The following is a 24,029-nucleotide window of genomic DNA, read 5'->3' as shown; positions in this document are numbered from 1 at the left end:
GGTATGGTCGACACCGTTCAACCTTGTATGGTACTCGACTAGTGGACACAGACTTCGTCGTTGCTAAGAGTATAGTGGCAGTGGTTGCTATTGAGTCATTTTTGGCGTTGCAGTATGATGGTGTTTTTAGTCCCTGTCCGGTATGCACCTCAACTCAGCTACAGGAGCTGTAGAGTGGAAGTATCTCCATTCTCCGGTGCTGCGGCTGACTGGTTATATCGTTATATGTATTACCCTGGTTTCCAGGGCGTAGTACTTCTTTTGTTGCTTTTTTTTACGTTTTCTGTGTTTGGATATTATTTCTTTGAAGTTTTGATATTCTGTATTATTATTGACTGGATTGAATTTTCTTGTATGTGACCTATTAAGATTGTTTGAATTAATGTTTAAATTTGGAGTAAAAATTAAGATGAATTTCGTTGAATGACACTCGCAGATAGAGCGCTCTTTATATGGTGAGGGCGGCGTGCGGACACACTTGTGGTCGACTACCTCGACGATAAAGTTACGCATGTAAACGGAACAAGATCGCTCCACATATTCCGTTCGCAGTCTTGTCCCGTTTCAATCTTAACGAGATGATGAATACTTAAGTATACTAAAGAGTTATGAATGGAAACCGATGGGGCAGAAAATTCTATAAATGTGCTATCGAGTATTCAGTCAAATAATATATTAGGGTTGATTGCTGTTTAAACCCTTCGTCATACGCATACCTGTTTTTATTGTACACTACACCACCACCACTACAGTATAAATCGAGTGTTAAAAAATAACGAAAAATAATTTTGCAGAGCCAAGAGATAAGTTTTTAATACTTAAGTTGTAGTATACTGTATACTATACACTTAAACGATTAGGTAGCTTCTACACTTAAACCGAGTTAAACCTCTTGTTTATTACAATTTATTAGGACTTCAAAAAATAAGTGTTTATAATATTATATTATTATGTATCTATATATAATATATGTAATATAAATTGACATCTCTATACTTGTCTTAAACTTTTGTTTTGTAAAATACATAATTTTTCTTTTTCTTTTTGACGGCGAATATAGTTTTATAAAAAAACTTGGTGTACCGATCACAAATTGAGAACTTTACGTTGGTCAAACATTTGAACTAAATCTAAACACGGAAATAAGTTTAAAGTGAACATTTATTTTCACTTGGTGTGTACGAAACATCTGTTACACCTTACACGGATACTATCCGAAATTGTATTTTTAGCGTGATTTAGTGAAACCGGGAATGGATTATCAGAGTAGTAGAGAATCTCTGTGATCACTTAACTGATCTAAACTGTCAGTTCTTAAAATTTTTTGATTTACACATTATATAAATACTATTTAATATTACACTTATATAATTCACTAGTATTGACATGTTTGAAATTCAAACTTTGAATCAATATCAGTTAATAATAAATAATGCAGCTTATTTTATATTTTGATGTTATGTAATTAAAAAAGATGTAGATTATAATTGAATCTAAATATTTTTTATTTTATTTTTTATTGATCTTAATCCCGGACTACGGCCATTAGCTGTTTGTAGGGGGACCTGCGGTTGATTTGAAACACTTGTGTGACAAGGATGTGTTGCTAAAAACCCGGGTGGTCACCCATCCGAGTGCTAGCAACAACGGCTGGTGAATACCCTCATAGCGTTGCCTCAGATTGAGCGTGCGATCGTACCTCACCAAGACACCTAAATATTTTATGTTCGTGTTATATTTTATTTCATTTCACTTGAGATATATTTATAACAATTTTTAATAAAATGATCTTATTGTTATATAATTATTTGTTAAATGAATGTTGACAAGTTTAATTTATTTAAAGTAGCAAAACGATGATATCACAACCTAAGGGTCAAAATGTCCGGGCTTATAGAGGAACAACCAGTAAGTACCAAATGTTGGTGACAATACTATTATTTGTATATGCATGCATGATAATTATGACTTTTAAGTTATGCCCACTCTAAGTTAATTGACGAATAAATAAATGAGATAAATTTGCATGATATATTATACAATTATATATTTATACAATAATAATTCACCAATCAAGTTTACCCCATTTTTCATTTAAAAATTAATTTATTCAAATTCTGATTTTTGTAATTTTAAAGTATATCATAAAACTTAAATAATGTATTTAAGTATTTTTAAATATTTTTATTTTTTTATTCCATTTGAGGAGAGTCCTGTTTTTTTATGACAACATCTTACTTTTTCAAATGAGAACTAACTTTTTTACTGTCAATTTCTTAAGAGAAGATGGTTTTTTTGAATATTTTGATGTATCTAAAACAAAATGTGAACTATTAAATTCTGAGTTATCTAGTTTATATTTATTAAGTATAATAGTCCTTAACAATGGTTTTAAACAAAAATGAAATAGATAATATATATTCTATAGTACTTAATAGTTAATACTACTTATTTTGACAATTTTTACAAATTACATATTATAGTATTATCATATTGTAAATCAATGTAAATGACTGTAATTTTCAACTAATCTACTGTATGGCTTCATAAACTCTAAACCAATAATTATTCTTAGTACACAATTTTAAATAACTCAACAAATGCTTGTTTGAGTAATGATTTAGACGCATCAACTTTTTAAAAAGTCATCTGTTTACAGTTTACAGGAAAAAAGACGTTGGAACAACTATAGGAATACAGGATATTCCTTAAATGGTATATAAAATCTAATTTCTTGAAAATATGGTAAATGTAGTATACGAAAAAAATCCAAGAATCAGAATTTTAATTTATTCATTATGAAAGAAAATAAACGGAGATGAACATGCTTTGTGAATCACATGTTTATATTATAATAAGATGTATTAATAATTAATATTGTGTTTTCACTTAATGTTTATTACATTAACAATTTTGTTCTTGTATAATCTTGTCCAGTACCTATCTATATTTTTATAGCCGATTATTATTATTATTATTATTTTATTAAATTTTATTTATAATTTTGTTTTAAAAAAAGTGATATTATTTTTGAATTTATAATTTTATAATTTATTCCATAAATTAAACTATATACATTTTTAAATGTCTTTCAAATATTTAAATGTTTAACAACGAGTTGCATATTATGTAGAAAGTATAATATTATGAAAATGTTGGCAAAATTATGTCAACAGTCTTCTAGAGTCTAGACTAATGAAGTGAAGGTATATTGTAATATTTACCTACTTCACTATCAAAAAAAAAAACAAGAAAAAATATTCTTTTAAAAATTCAATTTATTTTTATAAAAACAATTTAATTTTGGCCTTATAAAAAAACAGTAGTTTCATTTAACATAAATTATATGATGAATCGAAGGATTCTAAGGTTGAAAAAACGTTTTGAATAACTTGTATCAGCATTATGTGATAGCCGCTAGGTAGGTTTGGTAGATTGGCTATTACCTAAAATTACATAGGTTCTATATATTTATTTAATACGTTTAAAATACTAGTTGAGGATCTATAAAATGTTTCCTATTTTAGTTATAATTACATTGGACTTTGAAACTTATCCTTATAAAAAGGATATACCTACAATACAAAAATGTTGAGCTCCATTAGATAGATCGAATTAGAACAATCCAAACATATTATCATTAAACTGTTGTATTTAATTATCCATATGTCTTATAGGTACTATTTACATTTTACACTAAACTTATGAGGATTTACAATTTTAAAGTAATTTGCATTACATTTTACATTAGATAAGTAAATATGATATAAAATATGGTACAATTTATTACAGTGACTATTTTACATAAATACAATTTAAGATAATGCCGGTAAAGATATGTCTAATGTCTATATTATAGGTTGGAAGGTAGATTTATAACATAATAAGTAATAACAAATAAATATGATGCGAATAATATTCACCATATTATTACATCACATTCGTTTACACATGAATGATGTCAAACAGAATCTAAAGTTTTAATCGATCCTTCTTTGACAGTATTATTACATTCGTCTTTATTTTTTTGTGCTACACCATCATCTTCATTATTTTTAAATATGTTGTCTTTTTGATCGGCTTTGTATGTCAACCTGCAAATAATACAAAGTAATATTATTACACTTTGAATAATACCTTCTTAGTTGGCAACATTCAACTATAAATAACTAATAAGCAGTAAAAACACGAATCACAATAATAATTGTAGGCTTAGGCGGTAAAGGCTAATATTACATTTCGTAAGTCTACCGATGGTAATTCTTATAATTGAGGAGTGTTGTGGCCTCGTGGCCATTCGTATACCTCGGCTAATCAATTTAACAAAAAAAACAATTATACATGAATCGTATGTTTGTATTTACAAAGATCATAAAAAATTAACCTTTAAAGGTATAAATACCTATACTAAACGATACTAAAAAATAAGTATGGAACCTCATTCGCAGTTATATTATACATCATTTAATTTTCAGTTAAAAGTATTTTTAATATTTTGTTGGATTATTATATGTTTACATAACAATGATTTTAATGACCTATATCTATATCATAGAAATGACAGTTGATTTGGTATGTTATTACTGTAATGCTACTAATACAATATAATTATTGTAGTAGGTAATGAAGTATTATTTAACATTTCAATAATGCTAAATTATAATAAATTAAGTAAATACTTAGGTACCTATATTTGGAAAATTTTCATAGTAAATTTATAACTTGTTTTTTCTCAATTTTTTTTCTAAAACTTACTGTGGATATCGATTTGTTTATTATTTATGTACTTACAAGTTATGATTTAACATTTAAAGATGACCTCTATAAAATCAATATGTGCGGTTATACGGGCTGCAACGCATATGCAATATAATACGATATCAGCATAAGTTCTTATAAAATCAAATTAAAAGCCATAGATAATATCAAACGTTTTGTTTGTATTTCATAGCCTTATAAACTCACGCGTCTAGATGAAGTCAATATTGACCAACAGCCAACCATAATAACAGTCAAAATCAAATTAAAGGTCAGACAGCCACGTACTACCTATACCTATACTTTGCACCGAAACCACTTAATTTGGTCGAACGAATTCTCACTACCGTTTGTATATTATATTATTATCACTGTACAGACTTTGAGAAAATGGAAAACAGTTTTATTACAATATATTATCCTCCCACATTCAAAATTTATAATTTATAGTTTCTACCCGCTCTGAAAACATTTTATAACTACAAACTATTATACTTAGTTCGGAAGAAAAAAGATATATGCCCATTTAAATTACAATTTACAGTTAATGTTAAAATAGCAAAGCAATTCAAGTATTGCTGAGAAATATGAATAATTATTTGTTGCAGTTAATACATATTACATTTTACCGAGAAATAACCGCAATTATATTTTCATACCTCTTATACCTACCTACGTATTATAGATTTTGCAGTATTGATTTAATAAAATTAGATGTTTAAGGATTTTTCTATTCATTAAAGAATTGATAAGGGTATGTAAAGTACTCATTACTTGGTTTATTATTTTTGTATAATAGCTGTAATTTACAGCTAAATTAATTACAGTGCATGTTATGATCAGGTCTATGAATTTAGTGGACACATTGCGCACATTTTAAACCAAAATGTAAATACTATAACTTAACAATATATTTTATATGGAAAAAACGGTTCTACGTTTACCTTATAATATATATAGAGTTCTAAAGAGCATAGTATTGTAAAACTGTGTGGAATATTATGGCATTGTATTTACCCGAATAGTATGACAACTGGAACAGTAATAACCGCAGTCAACAGGAAAAAAGCTCCCGGTAGTGTTTCAAATGTGAGCTTATATAATTGATTATATAACGGATAAATAATAATTGGAGCGAGCGTTTCCAGCATACCACGAACAGAATTGAGTTGTGCTAAAAAAAAAAATGTATAAGAATTACGTACGCCTTATAAGTGTTTGTGTTACGATAATATTATAATTTTGAATAATAATTAAATGAAATATTGTCATTGACAATTTGCCGTTGTCCCACAATGTTTGACATTTTAAATTATTTAAAAACAGTTTTATACGCCTACTCTCGAGCGAGTAACGCGTATCAAATTGTCTTAAAAAAAAATAATAATAATAATTACAAATTTTAGAAGTTTATTGTTGACATTCATTATAATAACATCATTTACCTAGTTCACTGTTATCGACGAGTTTTGACGCCATCGAAGTGCTAACTGTAAACGCCGCACCGTGGAAAATATCTATTACTGGCACTGAAATTTTAAATTACACGTTAAATCGTATAAATCGTGGTTTTCGATTTATCATTAGAAATAAATGTATTTAGTTTAATGGCGAATGACCAACCTGCATACAGCTGCCAAGGTTGGGTGACAAAACTATAGCACACGGCAGCGATTAGGTCGAAACTGCTGCCGATAAATCCTATTGCTGCGTCGTGCATTTTCAGTTTTACACTCATTAACCATATAGCTATGATAGTCCCTGTGAATAAAATAATGCACATAATATATATTTACTGTTAAGTTAATGATCTATTCAATTTCAATTGAATGATAAAATTATATATTATATCTAATATTCACGAGTTATGTGTTATCAATGAATTTTTTAAGTGTCAACTCCCAAGATGATTATTAGTTCAAGACAAAATGTCCAGTACCTATAAATATTAAATAACATGAGTGTGCATTCGTCTTACTTTTTATAGTTTGTAGGTTAACTTTCATATGTTTATATGGTCCGTTTGAAATTATAAGTTGATAAATATGTAACTAGATATTAATTCCTTTATAAAATTGTGTTAATCTATAATAATTATAGTCTTTTAAATATTGACCTTCATGTCACTATCTTATACAACTCTTTCTAGTATGATTTGAAAAGGAAAAGTTGAGGGAAAAGGAAGAGTATATAGTTTATACAAATTATAAGTAACCCAATTTTTCAAACATAATATACCGATTATGTAAATCATGTAGCTGGTATGAGATTGTCTTCACGCTCTAAATCTGTAACGGACGACTATACTTATAGATTTGCAATGTGCTCGACCTCGCAGTATCTCACAATTATAACGATTTATGATTATTATGACGATATACAGTTGTAATAATTAGTAGTACAAAAAATTGTTGATTCATTAATCATATATTGGTAGGTAATTATACAACAATAATATGTAGAATCGCTGAAATGTATCTACCTATAGTGAAATAATGGTTTAAAGTATAATTATTTATTATAAAATACTTACAATATTACAAAATAATATTGATTGAAATGGTTTCTTTTTATCTACTGAAAGTTCAAAAGCTGCCTATGTATAGAGTCTTGCCTTCTTATATTAGACATTATGCACAGATTATAATAAAAAAAATTTTTATATGAATTTCCTTGTCATTGTTAACAAATCAAAAAAATATATTTAGATTTTTTTAAGAAAAATCATTCTTTTTTTAACAGTTCATCAGATGTTTCGCGCTAGTGGCTACACAGGCTATGCGGTATTTTCTGCGCATGCGCGCGTTGCGAGCATCGCCACGCCAACAGCCGCATTAGATTTAAGAAATATAACCAATATAATCTATTATATGATATAACCATGCAACTATTTTGACGCAAATGTTATGATTATAACCAGTTTTAAATTCTGTTCGAATCGTTTAGTAAATTCAATGATTTATAGTTACTTTCGTTTTTAAACACCCACCAAAATGGCCCATAAAAATCTTGTACTTCTGAGTTTATTTTTTAATTTTATTAACATTGAAATGACTTATTTCCTTAGTAATCCAACATATAATATTGGCGACAAAAAGTATTCTTAAAGAGAACCTAAGGTACGAAGACTATAAAGATGCCATATATATATATATGTCTTAGCAGGAAATATATTTGATGAATTGATTTATTTAGTTAGTTGGGTAGGTTGGGTAGGTTTGTACGTGTATTATAGATCCCGTGAAAAATCTAAAATATCGTAAACAACCATCAAATACGCCATTTCCACATGAACAAATATTGTTTTTGAACCCAAAACGATATTAACGACAAAATCGGTATATACAATAATGTACAATTCATAGTGAGTATTTCGATTTTCAAGTGTTTGTATTAGGTTCTTATAACATTCGAATTTCATTAATACAGAAATTAATTACGATTGAACTTGCAAGAACAAAAAATATTTTTACGTGATTTTTCTCCAAAAGAAATTGCTACTACACAAACATCACCTTAAGGCAGCTTATGTTAAACTTATATTATTTTGTCTAAATAATATTAGTAATATTACCTATGAGTATCCCAGTCATTTTGTATGCAGCGTAGAGACTGTAATCGATTTCGTTCCATCCAAATTTATATCTGACAAAAAGATAAAGTATGGAATATTCACCTGAAAAATAGTAAGTTAAAATATAAGTATATTTATAATTAATTTATATGAGTTATGTATTAAAATATTAGTTATAATTAAATTCTAAAGATTACTTTTCTATTTCATATTAGTACAACAATATTTATTAACAAATGTGATGGGTATCAAACTATCTTAAAAATGCATAACACAAAGTCACAAAGGGTATTATAGTTTATTAACAGTTGTCAGATAATAAAGTCAAGATTTTAAATTACAATTACTTTAATTTTACGAATTTTAAAGAACTCAGATAAAATAGATTGATAAATACATCGTGCATCATATAAATGTATGGGTAATTATAATTTGAAGTAAAACATTTTGTAAAGTTCTATGGATAAATTATTAGTAGATATTATTATATGGGGTTTAAGCAAAATATAAATATTATTTAGCCTAATTTAAACATTATATTTCTTAGTAAAAAGAACATCATTTAAAAATAAGGACAAATTAGGCAAAACAAAAAGTAAATACCTAAATAATTATAAAATAAATGTATCAAATACGTAGGTATTAATTAATTTAAAAAAAAATAGTTTACATATAATACATATTTACAAAATATCATTGATTAGCTAACTAAATTCACGCCGTGCACTTGGTTGAAAAAAAAAACATTTGCTCAGTCTATGGTATTAATAATTTAATATCCCGTCACACTTGACATTTGAATTAAAAAAAAAAAATTAATTTACTTATTTTAAATTATTTAACACTTATGTTACTTCATGTTATTTTAATTCTATACTTAAATACTTTCATAAAATTCGTTAAAAATATTATTATATTATTTAAATTGTAAATATTTCTAAGAATAAAAATAATATTTACATTATACATATTATTATAAGTATATGAAAATACATGATATTATACACTTATCTAAGTAATGTATTTTAGCTAAGTATAGAAGTACGGAATTAGTTTAAAAAATATATTTTTTTTTTGTATAGTCGGTTTATTAAAAAATAAATAAATAAAAAATGTATACCTGCTATTAACGAAAATCTCAAAATAGTCAATACACTACACTTATACATATTTGTATAGATATACAGTTCATTAGTCATATAATAATATATTATACTGGGTTGATTTATTAAAAATAGTTGTTTCTAGGTACTATTCTAAAAAGTTATAAGGAACGACGTTAGATTTTATCTCATATGCCCAAGTAACCAGTGGCAACCATTAAAATACAAAACAAAAACGATACAAATTTCTTAAATGAATCTTCAACCCATGAAAACTATTTAAAAATAAAAATAAATTTGCAATTCCACAGTGAATCTCAAAATCCTTGTTTTGGACTTCTTTAAAATGCAAATTTTGGAAAATCCTTCCCGAGTGGGTCATCATAGAACGAAACTACCCACCAAACTTCAAAGCTCCTGTGGTTCTGGCTAGGTGATGATGATTCAGGACAATTAATTTTATATATATATGTATGTATAGGGACTGTCTAGATATATTATATAATAAATAATATACAACAAAGTTGTGTGAATATATGCAAATAAAAAAAAAAACTAGAACTTCCCTTACTTTTCACATTATTGATTGTAAATGAACTACATATTTTCAATATTTGGCAAATATATTATACGGCAAAAGATCGCAAACTTTCGAAAGTTTTTGATAAATGTATTTTACATTAAGACCATTTTATTATTGATATCTCACATTTTCTTAAACTTAACGTTCTATATACTGTCAATCTTAATATTTAATACCTATGCCTACTAAATATTTTATTTTAACTTTATTTGAACTCGAATTTTCATTTTAAAAATCTTACTTCTCTGATATTGTCTTGTAATTATTTTAGAAAAAAAATATTTAGGGTATTATAGTTAAGCAAAATATTTAAATACAATAAATTATGCAGTTCCTTCGTATCTTATATTGTACATAGATTGATGTATCGTGTAAAGGAATATGAAATTAACAAAATAATTTTTAACCTAGGTGTATTTAATTAAATGCAAAATACAGCATAGTACAATAATATAAAGTATAAGCTAATATCTTAACGCTGAATATCTGTAACTTTTATTTTAGAAGTTAAATAAAAAAAAAACAAATACTCAAAATATTTATTTTAAGTATCTCAGTAGTCGATATAGAACAGGTGTGGTTTAAAATGACAATTGTTTGATTGATAATTGATAAAGAAGGTGTAACATAAATAAGAGACTAGTTTAATTAACTACTATATAATGCATTTTATTCTTATCATTTTTTTTATGACTTTTTTTGATTAGCTATCTATATAATAAAAATAAATAAATTTGAACAAAAACAAAATGTGTTTTTTACAAACATAGTTCGTTAATTATATTATTGTATATATAGTAAATTTATATTAAAAGCCAACAATATTAGAAAAAATTGATGAAGGGCAAGAATTAAATGTAAAGATGTGTGAATAAAATTATCATTTATTATAGGTAACTTCATAGAGTGTATACATATGTATTATAGAAACGGTTACACGAATAATTAAAGATTATACTGTTAGGAATAACAGTTATTTTATAACACTAACTAAATGATCATTGATTACCATATTCTGACATGTAATGAATATTTAGTTAATATAATAACTATTATGCAAATAGTTCACGTTTGTTTTGTTGTCAAAAAATTATTAATTTTCGTTCTTAAACAGTAATTTGTGTATATTTATATGTTAATATGATTGCCAACTACTATTTTCATATAGAAAATTTCAGTCATCCCTTAAACATGAAGAATATAATATTTAAAAAAATATATAATCACTTTCAGGTACCTATATTGTAAAATAATGTTATATGTAATATTGCAGTTTTTCTAAATCTGATTTTCTTAAATTTTATTTAAAATAAAAATCTAACCTATAGGTAACTATATTTAAGGACCATATTTTCAAATTCTTGTGATTTTTCGTACTATTTACATATTATATTAGGAGTGTCCTGTGGAGATCAAAATTTCTATTTTTCAAATGAAAATACCCCTATTCAACTATAATTTATACAGTAGATCATTATCTGAAATTGTTGACTTTTCAAAAATCAAAATTATTACTAGTAGTTTGTGAGTTCTAAGAATGAAAGGTCCATATTGTAATGAGTTTATATGATATAAGGGCTATGGTGATTTGATTTTGAAATGGTAGTCATTAATATTAATCTATTGATAATAATAATTGGTAAAAATGGCAAAAGTATAATAAATACTTAAAATACTAGATCAAATGTTATGTATATTTTATATTTATGTTAAAATAGTTTTAAGGACTATTATCCCTAATACAAACATTTTAATAACCAAAAAACTATTCATTCGAATTTTGAATGTGGTATATAAAAATTTTCGAAAACAATATCCACTTATTAATTTATAGTAAAAGAGGGGGGTTCTTATTTGAAAAACAGAAGTTTGTATCACCATACTTCTTAAGTAGTACAAAAAAATGCAAGAACTTGAAAAAATGGTTTTTTAGTATATTTAAAAATACCAAAAATTAGAATTTGAAAACAATATGGGTGAGCATGCTTGATGAATCACCCTGTACAAACAAAATATATTGACCTTGATTATCTGTTCGTTAGTATTAGGCATAGGTAAATACATAATCCTAAGTACACGCTCAAAATGCGGTAATGACGAGTGATCTTAAGTTAGGTAGGTGACAATAATTGTGTGCACTCACGGTGATGTATGGTGATCATATTATTTAATTTAACTCTTAAGAATAAATTTTATTAAAATAAAAGGGTTTTAAGAGGAGAAATTGAGTTATTTCTTATTTCCAGCTTATTTTCTAATACTTTTGATGTTTTAAATTCGTTGCAAAGTGAAAGATGAAAGTGTATAATGTTTGTATTTTATGTTGTGATACCTATAGATACCTACAGGTTAATTTGGAACGTATTTTCAGAGAAGAACATTTGCTTAGCACACTAAATGGGATATATCCCATGTTATTTATTGGTAAATATTAAATACAATGCTTGAGTTCTCAAGAAGAATAAATTATATGAAAAACGGCATATATATATATAATATCATATATAGAGAGAGTGTTCAGGAAAATATTACGAATGCCAGTGAATTGTTTGGTGATAGGACGAGTGGGTGCCGAATGTGTGAACAATTCAATATTCTTTGACCTACAATCTACTAATCTTTATATATGTATACATTATATATAGATTATGGCTATAGGTGCCTATGTACTTTAGATCAACTGTTAAAACCTAGGCCAACAATAACTTTTCCACTGTAACTGCGCAGTGTCGCTCTCAATACGATTTATGTGGCGTTATATAATTCGAATACATAATGTAGGTATATCTGTTTGGCACAATCGTATGCCACGGGTAAATGGCTTTATCTGTCACATTTATCCATTGTAGTAATTGGCAAATTGCAAGTATTATTATTACCAAACTAGCAACAGTTTAGTTTCGTATTTGCAATTTCTATGGTATCCTTAGGCTACAAGTACGAAATAGGCTATGCAGGTACTATAGATATATCTAATATTATATGATATTACATTAAACTTGTATGACTATGTACTGAGCAGCTTTTGATTCGGCGTACCTATGGTGTATTACAACGAAAACAGATAAATAAAAAATGTATATTGTCCAATTCATCAATTTTAATTACCCGCGTAATTGCGATTCAAATTTCAGCCTGCCGCTTTCATGTCGGTTTAGTACATTTTACAGAAGCAGAATATAATTTCGCCATAATATTGTATAGATAATTTGAATAGAATTATAAATGATGATAAACTAGAAATAATTAAGATATAATATGTAATTACAATAATACAAATTTATGTACCTACCGATTATAATTTATAGCTAAGTCATATGGAGGCAATATAAAGATTAATTTAAAAAAAAAAATTATTATAATATGACTTTTTATTGCTACTCGAGTGTATACATTTATTACATTATCACTGCAAGTTACAAATCTAAATAATATTGGAAATTAAAAAATATTCATCTGTGTCTAACACCTATCACATTACATTGTGTACTTATAAGTATATATCACACCCACAATTGTCAATAAATGAGTAGGTCAGTACAATTGTCACATTTTTGTTAGTATCACATATTTTAAGTATAAGAAATAGACAATAAAATAGGCGATACAAGTCAAAACAGCCCAAGAATTTGATTCCTTAGTAAAATATTATTTATATTTCAAATAATCAATTTATAAATTACAAATGAATAATAATAATATTTATTAATACCATTTTGCAAAACAACGTCTCACGTTAATTAAGAATCATGAATATCACTTTGATGTTTCGTTCAAAGAAAATGTTAATTAATTTCGTTACAGACGTATAATTCCTCCAATACAAATTTAAACCACACCATAGTTCTAAATTCTACAGTATATATAAATAATGTATTATAGGTATTACTACATACTGTTAAAACAGTTAGGATACTCCTAACTAAGTATATTGTAATAAACAATAATGTTGTATGTATAACATATGTATCAATTTGTACGTTTGCATAAAGTAGGTAATAATGATTGTTAGCTGACAATCAGTAAAAAAGGTATTTCACATACAAACATAATTTTGTACGACAATGATTTATTTGTCGTTAAGCTTTATTGAAAACCTAATTTTAAGACGATTCGTTTTTTGTCTGTAATAGTTATATGTAAATGTATCATCTTTTAAATGTTTATTAATCATTGTTCTCAGGAGCATGCTCACGGGGGAGATGAGGACGTCATGTCCACCCTCCCGCTTTATATAAAATATGTATGATAAAACAATAAAAATATAACTTATAGTATATAACATGGGCTGAGCATGCCATTTCGTAATAACATAGCACCAACTAACATATCAGAACTAAAGAACAAATGTATGATGAGCACTGATAGTTGGCTTTAAGATGGTGCACTTTCCTCCTCCTTGGAAAAAAATATTATAAACTTATAATTTATTGAATGATCTGTCGTCATAAAAAAGTGAACTTGTACATGAACTGTTTCATTCAAGATGCCTATATTAATGATATCCAACATATTATATTAGGTATTATGTTTGGAATAAGACAAAGATAATATGTGCAGTTCCTATTTACCAATACTAAAAAATAAATTTGACTTTATTTTTTTTTTCTGTACTTATTAAAATGCAATTTTATACAAAAAATACAAGTATTAATTATTAATACCTAACATAATAAGAATATTTAAACTCATATTATGTTGAAATAACTTTAGGTAAATATTTGATTAGGTTTGAGAATTGTATTTCATCCCTCCCCTCCACCCATTAAAATTTTACCTATGGGCACCTGCTATAATGATTTATATTATGATACTGCTTATACAACGCTATACATATTTTGTCCTATCGATCGATACTTATAAATGCTCGATTAAATGTGTGGTTCGATTGTCTACCTATTATACTCAGTTCAATACACTAAAAATACGGGTAGGTAAACGCTATATTCACTATTATTTTTAATTATTCCATCGAATTTTTAATTGACCCACAGATAGCCTGCAGCGTTTTCCATTAAGCACATGTCCATGTTTTTTATGTTCACATATCATATTACAATTACATAATACCCACCATAAAAAAAAAATTGATACTTATTAATTGATTTTGTTGTTTCCGCGTGCCGATTGTGTGTAGGTTGATATCCCGCCCTGTATCGGTACACGGCCCGTCGATTTTAGAGCATTCACCCAATTAAATGTTCGTATTATGAACAGTACTGTACGTCTGTACGTACTTCAACCCAGCGGAATTTTCACATAAAAATATTATGTTAGTAGGTACGTCAGTTTGAAGTATTTGATCAGTACAAATCGGGTGCCGCGAAGTGTGCAGATAATGAAAATGTTCTTTTCTTTTTGCCTCCAGATAGCACAAGTTATAATGCTAACCGAAATGAGAACGATATAATATTATTATTATATTTTTTCTGGTTAATCGTGAGCGGCGAGACTGTAGGTGGTGTTACTTAATCATTAAATTAAATGTGTCACCGTCTATAAGATATATTATTTTATACAAACAATAATTATTATTAATAACGACAACGACGTTAAGATTTTCTACTACACTGCTTCTACGCACGTAACAATAAAGTTTGATATTATTTTCGTATACTTCTATAATATTATAATTTATAATTCTTTACTATATTATATACCAGTGACTGTGTTATAGACATCAGATACTCCAGCGTGGAATACTTACTAAAATATTGTTCACAATATTATACGTCGTACGTTTGAGCACGTCTTGCGTTACCTCTTCGAATAATAATATTATTATAACTATAGGTACTGGATGAATAAATTAATAAAAATATCAAAAAACGTTGGTACCGTATTTATAATTAGAGTTCAGATATTTGTTAAGACGAGGAGTTGTAGAAATGCATATCTTTGTTTTATACAGTATAAGAAAACGTACATTTTTCAAATACAATCACGGCAAATATTATTCGTGAAATCGTCGGAATTTCAGTTTTTTTTTTTATTCATAATATTTTAAAATAGGATATTTGAAATGAAAGAGTAAGCTTACATTTTTCGAGGAAAAATTTTCTCAGCATTTTTCAATTGCGCATTTTGTGTTTCGTTGAAAATGTGAGCTATTTTAAGAGTTGAACAGATGTATAAGGTGCCTCACAGGCCGCATCCCTAAACATAAAATGAGTTTCAAATTCATTTATTTATTCACCTCTACAATAAGAATACATACATACATACATACATACATACATACATACATACATACATACATACATACATACATACATACATACATACATACATACATACATATTACATACATACATACATACATACATACATACATACATAAATTTATATGAAATTTGTATCTACACAACGGTACATATCATATTATTGTGATATGTGACTTGAGTGTAGTGAAATTGACGACTTTTACTCAATAAACGCACACACTGAAAAAAAGTTGTATAGTCGGGCTCAAAATGATTCTTTTTAATACAATTCCGAGTGGAATTTATATTTAAAACTGTTCAATAAAATATTTACTGACATACCAGTTAGATAAATAAAAAAAATGTAACGAATCATTAAATTAATACGTGTTATTTTATTCAACCAAATTTAACTTTAATTTCACTAGGTCTTTTATTAAGCGTCTTCGTCATATTAAAATACTCAATAGTACAAATAAATAAATCAATGCCTTCAATAAATACTATACAGGTACATGAAAATGTAATTTACCATTCAAAAATACAGTTTAAAGAATTTAATTAACTCATGGTGTTAGTATTAAATAATATAAACGTATTGAATAATTTAGTTGGAAAACTTAAATTTCATTTGGTATGAATTTTATAATACATAAATCATAAATATGGTCATTTTCATGCACATAAGTAGTATCATATTATTATGACATTGTATGTTGTAATGTTTTATTTTATTACTACACATAATCTTATTTATTATGTACACCAATTTATTGGTTGTATAAACTTGACTTTTATGCTGTTTGGTTTACAACTGTAATAGAAATAGAAACAATAATTAGTATCCATAATCGTCTAGCGTCTATCTTTCTATAATTGAATAACTCTTTTTCATACTGTGTACGGAAATCGTACTGAAAAATTATTATTTCAAGAATTATAAAAAAAAAGTTTCTGATGAAATCATTATTTTACCCCACTTACCTTATTACCTACTTACTAAATCGTCTTAATCAACGATATTGATATTTCGTTCAATACATCTAAGTACCTACTTATTATAACTATTTAGAACCATGGTCCGAAATTATAATTGTAACTATTACCAACTGTAAAAGCGTAACTTCTAATGTGTTCCTACTATAATAGTAAATAGTAAATATTGATAAATGTGCTTGTTTTGACGCACCTTGCATGGGTCCGATGGTGAGCGGCGACACGATGGTCATGTAAATGAGCAGCGACCGACTGGGTCGTTTCTTGACCAGTACGCGCACCGAGTCGGCGATCACCTTCGGGTTGATCGTCTGCCATATAGACGCACCCTTGTCGTACGGCACGGACGTGTCCTTGACCAAAGCCGCACCTAGCACTAGCGCCGCCACGTTCATCGCTATGCACACGCCGAACGTGCCGTAGAAGCCGATGTTGACGTTGAGGAAGCCTGCCGTGCACGCGCCCACCGGCGTGGCGATGAAGTACAGTGACATGAGCATGCCAATGCGTTTGGTCCGATCCTGGACGCGCGTGATGTCGGCCACGTAGGACGCGACGCCCACCACGCAGCATATCCTGGACCCGGTGAGGGCAGGCACCAGGCACTCGGACACGGCGGCCACGGCTGGTGACCAGTGCCAGTTGTACACGTTGAGCACGTTGAACGCGTCCGTCAGCAGCTGGCCAGCGATCGGTATGAACATGAGTGGCCGGCGGCGGCGGCCGTGCGTGTCGCTCCACGGGCCCGCGAACAGTATGAACACCAGCGGCACCGAGTACTGAATGGTCAGCTTCCACGTCTGTATCTTGGCCACCAACTCTTGCGCGTAGGTCTCGTTCAGGCACTTGTCCCTCAGGTCAGCCGGCTGCTCGGTGGCCGTCATGTCGCACCCCTTCCGCAGTATCAAGTTCGTACCCACCTGAAACCAAGCTCATCTGTTAGTTATAAGTTATAACATGGTTTTAAGGTTTGCCATTAAAGGTTAGAGGCGTAATGTCTAGATTCGTTCACTATAAAAAGGCTTGAATAAGTACTCTTACAGGTGTGCTCCAATATGTAGAGAAAAACTTTTAGACCAAATGTTTATAATATTATGCAGTTGCAATTCATTATGCAATGAAAAATCGATTTTTTTTTAAATTTTTAAACAAAACTTACTTACGTCTTAACTCCTAATACGTTTGATTTCAATCTTACAGTATGTATAAATTTTTTTTTTATTCATGCGTTTAAGTTTTCAAATACATTTTTTTGTTGATAAACATTAAATAAATTGTACATCTACTACATAAAAATTTACTCTATTAACAGTGTATCAACAACTAAAAAAAAATGTTTCATGTGCTTGCTCTTGAAATAAAAATAAAATGCTTGATTATGCAAAAGTATTATCCAAGTACACAGAAAACCCCAAAATATGAAAATGCTGCAAAATTCAATGCCATAATAAATTGAATCCTATGACCTTAAATCAAATGCTTAGGTCACATAGCATTTAATATTACTTGACAGAATTGATATGAGAATTCATGAACCTAGGAGCCCTGGTTATAGTATATGGTTATAGTATAAGCTGTTTACATTAAAATTATTGTAACCCCAGCTGCTAAAAATACCGAGTGCGCTTTACTGGTGAAGTATATTCGTGTAAAAATAATGCTCTACTGAAAACCGCAACAATGATGTATTTAATTTAACTCGTAGACCTGTTATGATTATTACACTAACCACACACCTGTTTTTAGAAAACCAACTAGTGTGAGTTTGCACTGTTAATTCAATGAATTCTTACAAATTCGTGATTGGAGAGAGCACACCGGTGTAGGTGTTGCAGTTACAGCCAGTCTGGTATAAGAATTCAATAAAAAAGAATAAAAATTGCACGTATAGAGTTAGATTTGACTGTACACTTTTAGCAGTTGGGAATCACCGAGGTTGTCTTAATATTTCGAGGTTAAATAAAAAATAATAAATAAATTACGTATTCAGTAGTTCATTTTAATTTTCATTAGTGTTTATATAATATTAATGTTCTAATGTCATGTAGGTATACATCTGTATGTTGTCACTCGAGCATTGAAATATATTTCTAATCCACCAAGGTAGTAGGTATGACTTACAAGTTAGAACGTAAGTATTTTGAGTCATCATCAAAATTACAAATTCCCATGGTGGAAATATATACCAGTATTTTATATACCATATACACTATATAGCGTTCTATAATGGTTATTAAAAGAGGAAGTAATTTATTTTTGAAGTCAGTGGGTATACATGTTTTGTCTCTGGCTTAAACTTATGCACCTATTATATAAAATATATAATATGCCTGACATAACTTGGACATAAATATTAAATGTCTATTATTATGAGTATAATTTCATATAGGATCAATATTCACCATAATATTAAAATCAACCGAAACTAAACTCAAACTGCTAAATGTATAAATAATGTATTATGCTACCCACTGGAAATTTTGAGACGACCGCGGTAATTCTGACACATCGTTCTCCTAATTCAAGATAACCGTGCACTTTCGTTCCATCACTCGTTGTGATGTCTCTGAGTTTTTCTGTTAGTGGGACATTATTATAATACGGAATTGTGCCGTTTTCCGGGATAAAATCAAAGCTGTAGGTGGTTGCATCACGGCGATGACGATAATATATGGCGTGTATAGTGTTTTGGCAGTACCATATTATGATAATAATATAGTACCTATATATAGCCATAACGACAGTTTAAATAGTCGGATTGTGTAAGCGTGGTGTACGTCAAGAATTCGATTTTGAGAATACTGAGAGCACCTAAAAAAAACCACCTCTGTCGAGATTTAAATGACTCCATCGCACGCTACACGAGCGGCGGGAGTGGTGATCTGTCAAATTAGCCAGCAGCCGGCGTCCACTGGTCGAATGCGTTTTAAGTGTAAGTATACCATAAACGCTCGATTTAAAATAGTTTATGAGAGGTGCAGCTATACACCCGGCGTATTGCATTTTGTTAATCTTCAAAACATACGGCTCCGTTTTTGTTTGGTTAACGATCGAATATCATTTTTTGATTGCCTACCTACCTCTAGGTTTTTGTTCCGAGAACAGGCTCGCTAAACCGTAAACGTTGTTATGCGAGCTGAGAGTATATTTTATATTGTATAAAATAATGATACTCTCCTAGAAGTTTGTTGAGTTTGAACAAGCGAGAAGGAGGAATAAATACCACGTAAAGGGAGCTACTCTTCCTCTTCCCGGCCGCGAGTAAAACTTTTCGCTTCATCGAATTATACGTCGTGTGCGTGGGAATTTTAAATATTTTTTTTCGATTTTTTGCGTTTATTTATATTGTACTTAATTTGATTTCAAAAATTTAATCGTCTTGGGAAAAAAATCGGACCATCTACGTTACTCTCTGCTTTTAACTTAATGCGTTTGTATACTTTTCATTTTACTTTGCCGATGGAATAAGTATGATGCTGTAGATATGCATATTTTTGTACTTAGAGTATTTGTACTTAGAGTAGAAGAAAGTAATATATAATAACATAATTATATCACCGAGGAGTGTGTCCGTATTTATTTATGTGAGCGCGCTAAAATGCGGTCAGCAGTCGAATTAATTTAACTACATTGCCCAATCTAGAATTATGGTTCATTTTCATCAAGAACTTACTATGTTATAATATTATAATATAACTGAGTCAATAAAAACTACTTTAAAAAAAATATTTTTAAATACTTAGATTATTGATGCCATTTAAAAAGTGTCTTGAGGCGTTACTAATTTCTATTTTTCAATCCATAAACACTTTTTTACTGCAAGTATTAAAGCAGAAAATTTTGGTTTAAATGTTGATTTATATAAATAAATCCTCGAACAGGTAGTTCTGAGTTATCAAACATCATGTGTTAAATCCATGATCAGAATGTCTGAGATTATTGATATAGAGTTTGTGACGGTTTGAAAATTGAAAATTATAGTAATTCGCATTGATCTATGGGCGTTTTATAGTATCTTTTTTGTTAAATTGTAATAAGCTCAAATACTAGTCAAGGTATTATATCTATATATTACCTATTTTATATTCTATTTATGACTAATATTCAAGACAAGTGCTTTATCCATAGCACATATTACCCATAAGTTATAACGCTTAATAACTTAAAAGCTACTCGTTGAAATGTCAATTTATATAGCTAGGAGGTACTTGGTACAAAATTTAAAATAATAAAAAAATAATCTACTTAATAATTTATAGTAAAAGTGGAAAATGGAAGTGAACATGATTGATGAATTACATACCTCTATAAACCATATAAGTCACGAACGGCTCCAAAGTTTGTCTTCGTAAGACTTAGTTAGGTATATTTTGTTTATGCACAGTAGTACCTAGTTCTAGTACCTACCTATTGTACCTATAGTAATTTTTAGTTTTCACAGGACTTACATAGGCAGTAGATCAGATGGACAAAACAATTATTATACTACTTAATTAAAATATAATACAATTATAATATTTTATTATTAAGTAGCAATTTATTTTACATTATATGTATGTATTATTGTGGATATGATAAAATATCAAAATGATGTGAAATATTGTTTTCGGGAAGAGCGTAAAAATTCAAAGAAGATTAAACAATGAACATTTTTATACTTCATTTTTAGTGTTATCAAAACAAACTTATTGTTTTTATGATGAAAAGTATATTGAGTAATCAATAAGGTTAATTCCAAAAAAATTTTAATTTAAAAAATCTAAAACTACGGCAAGAATTCCAAGAAACAAGATATTCTTTCAATATTTCAGTCCCATGTATTCTTTCCTTAGAATACAATTAATTACCATTTTTAGTTCACTATGGTTGGCTGTTAATTTTTTACAACCTATACTAAGATAATATGAAATTTTAGTGAAACCTTTAAACAATCACACACGTGACAAAAATTAAAATGTTTATGAGTCATGAATCATGACTTTTCTCACTCGTCGGTGTATTAAATACATCAATGAATATCAAAATAATAAAAAAATAATAGAAAAACATATTAACAATGATTTTTATTTTTTTAAAGACAAAATCTTCATGAAAATGTTTTTACACACAATGAACACCTAGTCCAGGGCATGCAAAGGTACCTTACAGGTACGTGAAAAAATAAGATTACACTTTTAAATGTAAATAAAACGATAACCGATACAAATTAAATACTGCAAGACACAACATAATGGTTAACAGAGTATACAGAATATTATTAAATAAAAAATAACACAAAAAGAAACAACAAAAACCATTTTATATTTATGTATCAAAAAGTATGTTTAAATTATGCACTAAATGATTTACAGTTACAAAGAGGAGTTCTCATTTTGAAAACAAATAAGTTTACATCAACACAGGACACTCCTTGAGTAGTACAAACAAACTCAAGAATTTTGAATACATGGTTTTTAAGTATATATTTACAAATTCTAAAAAAATCAGAATTTGAATTAATTCATTATTCACATAAAAAATGGGGTTGAATAATTTTGGTGAATCACCCTGTATTTTCGCACGATTTATTTTTATCTCAGCAAAAAATCTAAGCATTATTTCCTAGTCATTACGTCATTACCAATTAAATAATATTGTTACATTTTTAATATTATCGGTAATTTTATTTATAGTGAATAGGCATTTAACATTACACTCAAACCCAAGTACCCGTTGTGGTCCCGTATCATATTACGCAGTAGCATTTTGTTAACTTAAGTTATGATCATTTATAAACAATTTACAATTTTAAATTACTCACAACTTTTCAAAATTGAAATAGTAAGAATAATAAAGCCTTACAAGGTGACCAGGCCTTTTCTTTAAATTTGCTCTTTTATTAAACGTAACAGAGTTAAACGAATTTTTCTTCACACAAAATGTGCAATGTTATTTTTTAGGGAAACGGTAACAACACGTGACGCCCGTTAAATGTAAAAAATCCAAAACGTTTTAATTCTAAAAAAAACTATAACGCAAGAGTTCTGTAACGTAAAAACGATGAACGAATTTGTTTTTAAAATGAAAAACCTGATACCTTTGCTTAATATTATAAACTTTATGAGTACTTACCAAAGCTGAAATGGCCAATGTTACAAAGTACAAAAAGAGCATTGGTTCCACCGTGACCTTTTCGATCCATTTTGGTTTTGTAATGAACATATTTATTTTAAACAAAAAAAATTGTTAACTGTCTACAATAGTTGTTACACTTTTAAAGTATGTAAGCACATTGAAATCATATTTAGAATCGCAAAAAAAAACTGCGAGCGTGTAGTTGAACTGAATTATTAATTATGAGTAATTGTGATATTTAATATTAGTTGTAAGCAATTGAGACAGTTCAATCGATACTGCTGGTACTTATAAAAATTTTTTTTTCATATATCTTTATTTCACCAAAACTTAATTATTACAATATCGTATATTATCCGTTATTTTAAATTACAAATGTGCTTTATAATATTATATTGTAGGTTGGTTGGCAGGTAGACCAATATTTTAGTAAAACGCAAATGTCTTGAAACGGAAGGTATTGACGTACGTTGAAATGATTACCAACGACCTTGTCCACGTGTGTCCTATATTTAAAAGTTATTCGATTTTGATTTTTTACATAACACACCCGTATACCGAATAAATCGTATCAAAAGTTCTCATAACTACTGTCCGATATATCGTTGGACGGACTACGGCTGCGCGACTGCGTGTACATCATACACTGAACGTAGCCGCGTGCCTCGAGTACCTGTTGCATTGAGCCCACCTATAAT

The 24,029-nt window shown here is 28.6% G+C and overlaps 1 protein-coding gene across 1 annotated transcript; it reads right to left on the bottom strand.

Moving 5' to 3' along the window:
- Window positions 1-3,884: 3,884 nt before the first annotated feature.
- LOC111039166 lies at window positions 3,885-24,029 on the bottom strand. Its single transcript, XM_022322507.1, has 7 exons — window positions 23,329-24,029; window positions 17,411-18,137; window positions 8,333-8,434; window positions 6,382-6,519; window positions 6,204-6,287; window positions 5,776-5,932; window positions 3,885-4,094 (listed from the first exon to the last, which is right to left on the bottom strand). Exons 1-7 carry the CDS (start codon window positions 23,416-23,418, stop codon window positions 3,962-3,964), a joined length of 1,431 nt encoding a protein of 476 aa, XP_022178199.1. The 5' UTR covers window positions 23,419-24,029; the 3' UTR covers window positions 3,885-3,961.

Source organism: Myzus persicae, unplaced genomic scaffold, assembly GCF_001856785.1.
Source record: "Myzus persicae strain clone G006 unplaced genomic scaffold, MPER_G0061.0, whole genome shotgun sequence".
In the NCBI taxonomy this organism is placed as follows: domain Eukaryota; kingdom Metazoa; phylum Arthropoda; class Insecta; order Hemiptera; family Aphididae; genus Myzus; species Myzus persicae.
Note: the sequence above shows the minus strand (reverse complement) of the source record. Positions and strands in the feature narration are given on the sequence as shown.

What these genes read in the sequence shown, in the direction of transcription:
- LOC111039166 (XM_022322507.1), bottom strand. Translation starts at nt 23,418, where the DNA reads ATGTTCATTACAAAACCAAAATGGATCGAAAAGGTCACGGTGGAACCA. An exon ending in AATGACTGGGATACTCATAG is followed by an intron (nt 6,520 to 8,332) that starts GTAATATTACTA and finishes TTTTATTCACAG; the next exon opens with GGACTATCATAGCTATATGG. An exon ending in ACCTTGGCAGCTGTATGCAG is followed by an intron (nt 6,288 to 6,381) that starts GTTGGTCATTCG and finishes TTAAAATTTCAG; the next exon opens with TGCCAGTAATAGATATTTTC.